We start from the raw sequence: 12,048 nt of genomic DNA, 5'->3' as shown, positions 1-12,048 counted from the left end.
TTATAAGGGAACATGTGTACCAGTTATTTTTAAGGCCTGCGGTAGATTTAGTATGAATGATGTAAACGATATTTTGAATAATAGTACAGCAATTTTTAATGGCGAATCTGAGTCACCACTCGATAATTAAGTGGCTCGGTCTTTTAATGGCGCATTTCGAGGCAGGATTAATTGCCAAAAAGGTCGTGACGCAGAAACAGGGCAGACGTGTCCGTAAATAGTATAAATGCTCCAGATTCCAGAGATAGAGAGCGAAAGAACGAGATCTATATAGATCGCATCTAGAATTTACCGGTCGAAGCTCCGCCACGAAATAACAGTCTTATTTGAGCCTTGTCTACCGCTTCACGTTCCGATCCCGGCTACGTGACGGGAATATAAATAAATCCAGTGACGTGGAACGTGCCGTATTCGCCGACGGCTACAGCCGATACATCATTCGAGAATTATTCCCTCTGCTACCGAGAGAAGATCCTGCCGATACAGAAGACGCCCGACGTCGTCAGCCGACGCGACGTCCCGAAGATCCTAAGTCGCGCGGGAAACACCGACGATCCTGCAGAAATAAACTGAACCCCACACCACCAGTTGGGAGATCGATTCCTGGCCATGTCATGAGATACGGCGAGAGCATATAGCATTTGTTATCTTGGAAGGATGTTTGGTCCTTCGAGCGACTTCCGAAAAGGTTTGCTGAGTTAGGCGTTTCGCAACAGACGATTCTCTGTGAGACACAGTGATTCGGACACTGTTAAAAAGACGATCACTTTTTTAATACCGGAATTTGAATTTCCTTGAGAAGTTACAGCAATCAGTTTAGTACATGTTGTGAAAAGAAGTATTCCCAAAAATTCCAATTGCACGGGATTATAAAAGTTGTATTCCACAACTTCTTCGTTTCGTACATCTGTATCAATTAAATACATTCGGAAAATTTCATCAGTCGACGCTGCAATGCTCCTTTAAACCGAGATGAAATTCTATTATTTTTTGGTTTCGTTAATGTATCGTTATTGGAGAACATGTGGGCACACAATAGATATCAATTTTCTTCGAACTACGAAGTACGAACCACGAAGAAAGTTCTAATCATTGAAACCGTAAAATAAATCGTTAGGCAGGGCGTTAAAGATGGTAAAAATTGCATATTTTCGAATTACATCGTTGAATGTGTGTCGTTTTTGTCCGCATCAACCGATTCGATGAAACTTCCACAATTCCAAAGTGTATTTTTTAAATTGTCAACCTTTAATCAACTTTTGAAATGAAGAAAAAAATTTCTTTTCACAACATGCAGTAATTTGATTTGGAAGATATCATTTATTTGATGCTACAGTCTCGGAGGATGTTTGTCATCCTGAGAGGATGTTCCGACGATATTAAATCTCTTGTCTTGAATGATATTTTACGCCAGCTCCGTTAGCTCGAGTGTCTTCGTCGTTTATAATTATTTGACTGACAAAGCAAGCAGTATATTTTCGTTCCTTCCACGAGAAAAATTGCCATCGAAGTTAATAAAGGAACCATGTAGAACTGACAGGCGGAGGAAGCCAACCGGAAGTGCATGCTCGACGAGCAGCCCTCGTAAACACCCTTCAACGTTATCGAATTCTCTGAGACAGCGCACTGTGCAGCAGAATTATTATCATAAGAGAGCTTGTCGCACTATGGGCACAACTCGCGTTTTCTCTACGCCATATCAGAAAATGCGAGGCTGCTCTTCGAGATGATAAAAGCTACGGTTTCTAACCTCTCTGAAGAAAATGTTTCCAGCATCTCGAAAAAGAAAATTCACCTCACCTGTTGCAATTTTGTGAAAGGTCACTGTGTTTGAACCCGTTGCCGCATTTCAAAGAGTCAAACTCGTCATGAAGATTTTAATTATGTCTAACAAATATGAATGTTACGCGTTTCTTTTTAGGTGAAATAAAATTTGATTCGCTTTTAATCCATATTCAAGCATTGACTTAAATGTAGTCATACAAAAAACATAAATTTACTGTCCCTTCTACGTTTCTAGCATTTCTGAAAAAAATGTTTCCAGCATCTCGAAAAAGAAAATTCAGCTCACCTGTTGCAATTTTGTGAAAGGTTACTGCGTTCTATCCCTTTGCCGTATGTTGAGTCAGACTCGTCATGAAGATTTGAATAAAGTCTAACAAATATGTATGAATGTTACGCGTTTCTTTTTAGATGGAATCAAATTTGATTCGTTTGTAATTACAATATTAGGTTGTAAAGAAAGAAATGCAGGATTCTTGTTCCTTTGTTTTAATTGCGATTTTATACCAATAAATAAATATTTAACGAGTATTAATTCAATGAGTTATATATCATTTTAAAGCTTGTTTCATCATATTAGTTAAAATTATTCACTTTAATATATTATATTAAAGCTCTATTTAATTATGCTTTTGATATTTCATTTTATTCAAATTTTGATCAAATTATTTGGCTTTTATGTCAGGATGTTAAAACGCGATTTTCGCATTATTTTTTCTATGAGTTCAAACTAGGCCGAAGTGCCGCTCAAGCGGCTCGGAATATCAACGAAGTATGGGGCAAAGGAAGTGTCAACGAATGCACAGTGCAGCGCTGGTATCAGAAGTGTCGCGCTGGCAACGACAGCCAAATAATTTAATACAAATTTGAATGAAATTAAATATCAAAAGCATAATTAAATCGAGCGTAAAACAAGCTTTGAAATGACATATAACTCATTAAATTAAGGTAGATATTTATTGGTATAAAATTGCAATTAAAACAAACGAACAAAAATCCTGCATTACTTTCTTTACAACCTAATATTATTTAAGCATTGAATTTAATGTAGCCGTACAAAAAATATAAATTTTCTTTTATCTACTGCCATGAATGATTTTTGGGGATAAAGACGTTTTGATCATAGTAACTGTCACTGCGAGTCACTGTACGTCGAGCACAGAAAAAAGGAAGTGGCATCAGAAGAATTTTCCGAAGTCTGCGTGCACGAAAGCTTGGCTAATCGGATTCCGGTGGCGAGGAAGAAGCTTGTGGGCGTCCCTTGGGGGCGGTGTAGTCTTACGAAGGGCTGGCTAATGGCCCTGTAACGGGACACAATCGCAAGAACGCGGGAATTACACGGGGGCCCCGTAATTACTGCGGAAACAGTAGTAGCGCGTCGCGTTACGGGCCGAAGCGCCTCGTAATCGGGGCTAATGAAAAATTCCAACGGGGATAAGTCGAGCACGGGGCTGCTGTTCACGCGTGATAAACCGCGATAAAAAGTTTACGAGCAACCACCCCCACAAGCGCAGTTTCACCGGAGCGACCGTTTTACGCGGGAACGATGCAAAGTCGGGATCGCCTGCGACCGCGGAAACGTTTCCTGTCCGGGGATCCGAGAAAACAATTAAGAGAGAACTCGCCGAGGATCGCGCGAGGAAGTTCGGGGAATCTCTTGCCCAGCGGTTCGGGAACGCGAGAAAAATGTATCCCTCCCCTCCCTTCCTCCCCACGGTCATCGAGATTACGCCAACTCCGCGAAAGCCATTCCTGCGCCGGGATCCTCGCCAATTCTAACGGCGCCAGCCGTCTCGCCTCCGAAAAAAATCCTATAACTCCGGAAATACCCGGCAGAATTTGATGAGATTTTCTGGACCGATTCCTGTTGGCCCCTGGTAACTCGCGAAAATTGTTGCGAAATCATTCGTAAACCTGTAATTCAGATACGTGCTTTTTATTGCAGGATAATCGAATTTTTACGGGTTAGTCGAAAGTGGGTTTTTGAACTGCTGTAGGTTTGTAGAAAAAAATCGTACGGTCCTCTGTCTAGGCTCATTTTGAAGCTCGAGGTCTGTAGTTTATCACCCTGAATTTTAAGATTTCTGAAATGTTATTCTACTCGAAAATAAAATAGAAATGAGAAGACGATGAGACAACTGAAACGCTACTAGAACTATCGGAGATGAATTTGCAATTTTGGAAAATCTTTTGACGGCGAAAGAAATAAATAGAGCTTTGTATAGTTTCGTACAGTAAAAAATGCCCTTATCAACCGAGGTTTCAGTGACCCTATTAATTTCGGTCAGCGTGTTTCAACAAGAAGCTCGAGGCCGGGCGGCGTCCACAAAGCGCAAAGTTCAAAGTTTATTCGAATCGATATCGCGGCGCAGTTCAGCGCGTGAATAATTCAGCAGCGGCGAGTATTATGCGGCCAATAAAGCAGCCCGAGGGGACGTCCGACGAAAAACCTATTTTTTTAACCCTGTCCCACTACTGCCGCGCGGAATGGAAACTTAAAGCGGAACGCGTCGCGATTATTTCCGGAACGAGACTGAACCGATACTGCATTTCCCGTCGCCAGGGGATCCAATATCATTTCAATCACGTTGTCAGGATCAAGCTTCTTGCGTTCAATTATTTTTCTTACGAAACACTTGCGAACATATTTCCGACATTTTTCTGACTGAAAAGACTCCAAACACTAACAACACAATTTTGATCTTAAGATTCAAACTGAAAGTCAATTTTGCGATTCATGTTTTTATCAGATCAAAGATATCAGATGAAAGTGGTCTAAGTGAAAATTAAAGAAACATGAGTTTATCAGCTATGCCACATCACATTATTTTGAACTAGATCATTTTTGAAACTAATTATTTTTTATAAATCAGTGTAGAGTAAAAGATTTGCCATAGAAATTGGATTTTGAAATTTTCGTCTAGGCCTAATGGTTTCGGAGATATTTGATAAAATGGATTTTTCATTTTTCTTTGATGGCTATTTTCACCCCCTCATCATGAATATCGGCAGCTATAAAATATACGTGTCAAATAATTTTTTCAGTTCTTTAACATACGAAAATTTCTTTCTTTTCCTTGTTCGACCACTTTCATAATTACACATACTTTTCTATAATGTTAGTTTGATATTGGCAAGTTTCCGCATAGGTAGTTTTTAACTTAAACGTTAGATATTCCATAAGAAAGTGGTAGTAAAGATCAATTTTAGTCACTATTTTAGATGCTTAAGTAAATTCTATGCGTAGTGTGTATAATTTCGATAAACCTATACTCGACACGAGTGGCATTTGGGTGTTGAAATTTTGGGTGAAGTGGGACCAGAGCGAATTAGGGACGATAACGAAGTAGGCGCGAAAACTCACGGAACGAAACGAAACGGAACGATCGCACAATTTCTGGTATTGCGGTTCTCGTCTAACTGTCAGTCGTAAAGAAGAAAAAAAGAGAGGGCTCGCGAGCAAAGCGGAGGTAAATTTGAAGCGGCGAGGGAGAGCTCAAAGGGAAAGGACCGTCGAAAGTGGCGAGCGAGAGGAGAGTTCTTTGCATTGTTGGGTCGCTCGCGTTCCTTTCACGCGCTAGATGCAACGCGAGCGGCGTCGGAACGGTCCCGCGGACTTAATAATTTCATTAGGGGCGAATTAAGCGAAGTGGATGCTTCTTAACGACACGCTGGAGGCGTGCCGAGGCAAAGAAGCGAGGCAGAGAAGGCGAGGCAAAGAAGGCGAGGCAAAGTCGCTCAAAGAAACAGCTCCAGGTCGCTGGTCTTCATCGGGCCTAGCCGTTTACCTGGAGACCGTGTAATGAAGACGGCCGTTATTGCCACTGCAACTACCGCTCGCCAACTGCAGCGCTGCAGCTTTTCCTATGCAACCGAACACACGGCAACGTTCTACGCGGTTCCGTTTTCGCGTCTTCTCGCGCTTCGTTTATCGGATTCGGTTCCGGTATCAAAGCGAGGCTAGGCTTTGGAAAAAGTCGATTCGAACCGGAGGCTTTCCGCCGGATTAGAATGACCGCATCGGTTTCCTTTCGATCGAGATTGTCGTCGTCTCTGGAGGGAATGTGTTCCCTTCTGCCAGGGAATGAATTCCATTTTGAAATTGCATCGCCTCAATCGAACTCCATCACGCACTGATTTCAACTTTAACTCTGGATTTATCGAACGTTAAGCGCCACTGTTAGGTAGATATTGTTTTGTAATTGCGAGTCCTTTCTCTGTAAGCGAAGCAATACGGCGCGGAATGACTGCATACAAGCAGTGTCGCCAGAAAGTGACCGAACCGTCACTCGAGGGGAATACAAGGTACCCCCTCTCTGATGACCAGAGTAATATGTGACATTTCGCAGGTTTTAGGTTATTGCCGCGTATCGTATCGTACCTATTATGTACATGTACCTACTTAATGAAATGAATCATGTGGGTCGTTCTAAATAGAGACTGTAAACATTCTTTATTATAAATAAAATTAATTGTAACACGTGGGAGTTTCAGTCGTGAAGCGAAGTATGAATGCTTACTATTTATATGTACAATTGAAAAAATCTTGAAATCTGTATGTATGTAGTACTGAGTTACATTCCAGTAAAATCAATAAATCATAATATATTTTAACACTGTTAACCCTCATACGCTCCTCAAAAATAATTGCATCAAAGAGACTGGGATAATAAATTCTCTCATTTTTCTTCTACATGATAAATTGACAAATTATGTTTTATTTGTAACGTTACATTTTAAAGAAATACAACTCGCAACATAGACATAAAGGGATCAATAATTACATAGTATGTGAAATAAGTAAGTGGATGAATTTTACGCGGCAATAACCTAAAACCTGCGAAATGTCATGTCATTGTTGAGTCCCCGTCGCGCACGCGCAACGTGTCGCATATTACTCTGGTCATCAGAGAGGGGGTACATCATTTCACCGTGAATCCCCTCATCTGGCGACACTGCATACAAGTTGCTTCACCAACCCTTATTTCTTGGGGATTCGGAGGATCGCAGGGGTGCGGGATGCGCCTTTCCATTTCTCGACAATGCAGAGATCGATAAAGAACAAGATGTCCATCTGGAGTAATGCTGAGACAAAGGGCGAAGCGAGAGAAATTGCGATTCGTTATCAGCGCTAACAGAGCGTCGGATTAATCGCGCCGAGTGTCCAGAGAAAAGAGTTGCGAGCCGGTGTTATCGGAAACGGGATTATAAATGCAAACTGCATCTGTAATTGGTCACCACGTCGCGTCGCCGTGGTGAGCGGCCGATGTAAACCGTCGCAATTTTTTTCTCTGCCGATCACGATCGACGCGTTTATTTTTTTTCCGGGAGGATCGATCGCGATTCCGTGCAAATTGGAAATAACTCCCGGCGCCGCGGCGTTAATTCAATGGCGGAACTAGGTTCGGCTTATCGTGTCGCGGATACGTTCCGCGGACGAGTTACAACGAAACGAACACGGCCAGGGAGGAACAACACAAACGAAAAAAATACACAAAACCGTGTATACCCGTTCCGTTAACCGTAAAAACATTCCGCCGACACGATACCCGTAAAACAGGATCGCGTTATTTCCGCGCGTTTACAAGCGGTGACGCAACTGTTTCTCGCGAACGACGAGCCGCTGCTGCGGCAGCAGTGCTCTAGGACTCGACGTTTGTTCGCAGCCCCGATAGCGGATGCGTAAAATGTTTCGGACGTTTGTTCGCGAATTACGACGGACTCTTCGATCCTCGATATACGGACAAGGTTTTCTCTGTGCACGCTGCTTCCAACGCCGTGATTCACGCGGCCAGCCGTCCAACCTACGGTCGAAACTGATACCTATCGCTAATTCGATTTCCCCGCACGTTCGAACAACTTCCGACTCCTTTGTTCGATTTTAGGTCCACAGGAGTTCGGGACAATTTTATTTCACACGTTTCGTACCTGCGCCACCGATGATACACGCTAAACTATCCATGATCTATCCGTCCACGATATATCTGTGGTTGCAAGGACAAATTCCGCATGTCACAATTTTAAGAAATTTGAGTTTATACATTAATTGATCTCTATAGTATAGGATTTATGTATTTACCAGAAAAAAGTCACGAAAATAAATTCGAAAGGCTGAAAAAAATAATGCAATTTAACCGATCTCCTATGTCAAAGCATCAGTGATGAAAACTTTAAACGCGACAATATCTCGAAAGTGAAATTATGTGACATGCGTTGCTCTTGCTGACAACCACAGATATATCCGCTAAAAACATATATTTTTTAACAAGATTAACACTGTAGAATACATTTCTACCAAGGTGGCATTGTAAAAAGTGCAGTAAAAACGGCTCGGCACGGAACGTGTCGATAAGATTATTTGAATTAAGAGTCAAGGAGTTGCAGTAAACAGAAGCATAGAATCAGCATAAAATTGTTGAAGACAATATACTTGCGATCATTCCGAGCCCATGGATAAAATCGTCGGTCACGGGTTAACGATGTCCTCGCCGCAGCTAATGACCGAACTGAAGGATTTAAGAATTGTTGCAGCGGCGGCCCGTGGGGACTCGATTTTCAATAAATTCGCGTTTAAGCCGATCGCCAGCCGATCTCGCGAATAATTTACCGGCTGTTCGGTCGATCGGATGAAGGGAGATTTTCCGGGGCTCATCGACGCTCCGTAGAATTTAATTTAATCAAATTCCCGAGGCGAAATCCTGTTACAAACTCGCATTGAACGCATCGGCGACGGAAGGAGAGAGAGAGAGAGAGAGAGAGCGCTTGCGTCCTCTTCCTCCGACGAAATCGGTTTGCGAATATTTTGCCACGAAGACATTGAAATCGTGGCTACTCTATCCGTTAGGGTTCTCGAAAGAGGAGGAAGGTCTCTTCTCTCTACAGCAGCTGGAGGCTATTGTTCGGAGCATCCCCCAAAACTTTCGGCCGAGCAATAGCCCCTGAATATTCAATTAACAACGATTAACCGGAGGAGCGTCCAGGAATTAGGAGCAGAAAAGCCGCGATTAAAATCGAATTTCCTGCCTCGGAAGATACCAAGAGCAGTCTGCCACTTGCCGGAGGCTCAGCCGACTGATCCTCTTCTGGCAACTTCCGCTGTTGATAGCGCACTGGGCTATGGATGATGATAGCGAGCTTGATCTTACGCTCGGAACGGATTCGCGGCGATTTTGTCCGACGATAATTAATTTGGCTGGCGAACTTTCGTTATTTATCGTTGTTTTGTTCAAAACTGAGTAGAATTGGCATGAGGGAGTCCTGGTGTTGTAGTTAAATACAGATTAGCAGCAAGCTGACTCGAGTAATTGAGGAATTCCTCCCAAGAAAACTAAATTTTCTTTACGCCAACTAAAATTTGTGAACTATACTGAATCTTCACCGAATACAATGCAAAAGGTTTCACAGCTCCACGTCATTTAGTTTCCCTGCATTAAATAATTAAGAATCACCTATTTTACTGATCATTTAATGGGATCACGCTCTCAAAAAGATAGACAACTTCGACATATTAATTATGAAATTCTGTTACAGATATCGAGACGGGACTCGGACTACTTCGTAAGTACTCTCTTCAAGTTTCATTGCGAAAATGTTCAAAAGGATCGGCGCACCGACTAGCTACCAGGAATTTTTTATTCGCCACTCTGTTTAATAGAGTGCAACAACACTCTCCTTCACGTGGACTATAATAATCCACGGTTATTAAAGATTTATTACAGCAGCTTTGATGAAACTTTCAATCTTTAGATAACAACTTCACTGTACTCGCTATGAACTTGTGTAAGTTCTACCTCAGTATCTTCAATATTGGGTCTTTAAGAACGTATTGATTCCGTCTATACAACACCTATATGTATGTAGCTCTTCGATAACGATTTATTATTATAGACACGGTCGTTAGTGTATGTAGGATTGATATGAAACATGAACTTACAGTTTTATAAACTAGTTCAATACTAAAATGGTATAGGATATTTTAATAAATATCTACATGTTCTTGTGGAAAAATTTCCAAGTTGTCGGAACTGCAGAGAAAATATTAAAAGTTGTATTCTTTTTGCAACATTTTTATGTCGGCATGTAAGGAAATTTAGAAAACACGTTTTGTAGATCTGTATCGATTAAACATATTCTGGAAATTTCATCAGAATCGGTCCACGTTGTGATGAGCTACAAACGTTTAAAGATGGTAAAAATTGCAGATTTTCATGATTTTCGGCCTCTAACTGCAATCAATCTAAGGATTATAACATCTTTCAATGCCTGTCATATTTTAAACTTTCATATAATGCATATAATTGACACAGATCTACAAAACGTATTTTTTAAATTTTCAATATAGGCCCCAAAAATTGCTCTAGCTTCTCAAAAAAGTTCAAATCGTATGATTCAATATTTAAAAATATATCAGTTTCTTTGAGAGCGTCCGAATATTAACACTAAACCTACCGACCTCTAAAAGCGATTAAAATGTTTTACGTTACAAAAATGACGAGGCTCTATGTATTTAGATTGTGTGCAATTTTTATTGCGATATCTGCTTGGATAAAGAAATTTATTCAATCAATTTCCATGTAAGAAACTTCATAAGTTCAATAACTGTGAAATGAAAAATGTAAAACCGATCATTTGACCGGCAGTGGTAGGTTTAGTGTTAATGGGAGTCACTGTGCAAACCAGTATTCCATCTTCAAAAAGCAACAGCTAGTCCCATCGACTCCCACGACCAATCCCGCAAAACCACGACTTCTTTTTTCCCTGGGAACGCAAGATCGTTAGACCGAACAGATTGCTTCGGGGGGGGGGGGGCTAGAAAAACGGGGCGAGTTTCCTCTCGCGCAGTTGGCAAAGTTTCGGCAGACCAGGTGTCCCCGTAAGACAGGGATGAACAATGGTTTGTCCCGGTCCGCGATGCAAAGAACGCGGGAAGCCTCTCCTCGTGGTGGTCGGATAGAAATCCTGGCGGCGCGTCACATAATTTATCGCGGCCCACTTAGTCGTGGCCGAGAGTCATTAAGGACGGCGTGGCTGGTGCGACAGGAGTTGCACACTTTGTCACGGCAAGTTTCTACGGCGTGGCAATTCCGCGAGCCCGCGCCACGCCGATTAAATTACGCGCCCGCGGAGTCCGTTGCGAGGAAACTTCTGCGATTCTGGCCTCGTTCTTTCCGCGTGCTCTGCGTACCTTTTCTTCAAAGACTGTCCATCCTGCTGTGAACCAGTGTCGCCAGATCAGGGGAATAGACTCGAATTCAGGAGAAAAGGTTACCCCCTCTCTCTGCCAGTGCTGGATTCGTCACGTGACACATGCACGATTTGATGAATACCATTAAAATACTAGTATAAAATAAATCTGAAATAAGTGCGACCAATATCGACCATTTCCACTTGTATTATTATACAATCATTCATATTGTTCTGCATTTATATCTAGATTAAAAAGAATCTCTTTCGAATATCAAGTACTATTAGAATGCTAGTGTATTTTGGATCAGAATTATGTCTGACCAATATTGTCTGTTACCACTTTGGGTATAGCAAACTATATCGCTGTTCATGTAAGTCAGATTTGAAAATAATCTCTGTGAAGTATCAGATGCTATTGAAATACTAGTATAAAATAAATGTGGATCATGTCCGACTAATATCGACCTTTTCCACTTAAATTTATATCATTCATATTGTTCTGTATTTACCTCCAGGATAAAAAGAATCTCTTCCGAATATCAAATACCATTAGAATGCTAGTGTATTTTGAATCACACAGTATTATGTCTGACCAATATTGTCTGTTACCACTTTGAGTATAGCAAACTATATCGCTGTTCATTTAAGTCAGATTTGAAAGGAATCTCTGTGAAGTATCAGATGTCATTGAAATACTATTATAAAATAAATCTGAACTACGTCTGACTAATATTGACCTTTTCCACTTAAATTTCTATCATTCATATTGTTCTGTATTTATATCTAGATTAAAATAAGTCTTACCCGAATATCAAGTACCATTAGAATGCTAGTGTATATTGAATCACACAGTATTATGTCTGACCAATATTGTCTGTTACCACTTTGAGTATAGCAAACTATATCGCTGTTCATTTAAGTCAGATTTGAAAGGAATCTCTGTGAAGTATCAAATGTCATTGTGAAATACTGTTATAAAATAAATCTGAACTACGTCTGACTAATATTGACCTTTTCCACTTAAATTTCTATCATTCATATTGTTCTGTATTTATATCTAGATTAAAATAAATCTCACCC

At 41.1% G+C, this 12,048-nt stretch overlaps 1 protein-coding gene across 1 annotated transcript in view; it reads left to right on the top strand.

The window, feature by feature from the left end:
• LOC143210551 (uncharacterized) overlaps positions 1-12,048 on the top strand; it is a 259,814-nt gene that overhangs the window by 66,169 nt on the left and 181,597 nt on the right. The window contains 1 exon segment of the mRNA XM_076427492.1: positions 9,313-9,339. Within this exon segment, the coding sequence (XP_076283607.1) occupies positions 9,313-9,339 (27 nt within the window).

Source organism: Lasioglossum baleicum, chromosome 7, assembly GCF_051020765.1.
Source record: "Lasioglossum baleicum chromosome 7, iyLasBale1, whole genome shotgun sequence".
Lineage (NCBI taxonomy): Eukaryota > Metazoa > Arthropoda > Insecta > Hymenoptera > Halictidae > Lasioglossum > Lasioglossum baleicum.
The sequence above is the reverse complement of the archived record's forward strand: the minus strand, read 5'-3'. Positions and strand labels throughout refer to the sequence as shown.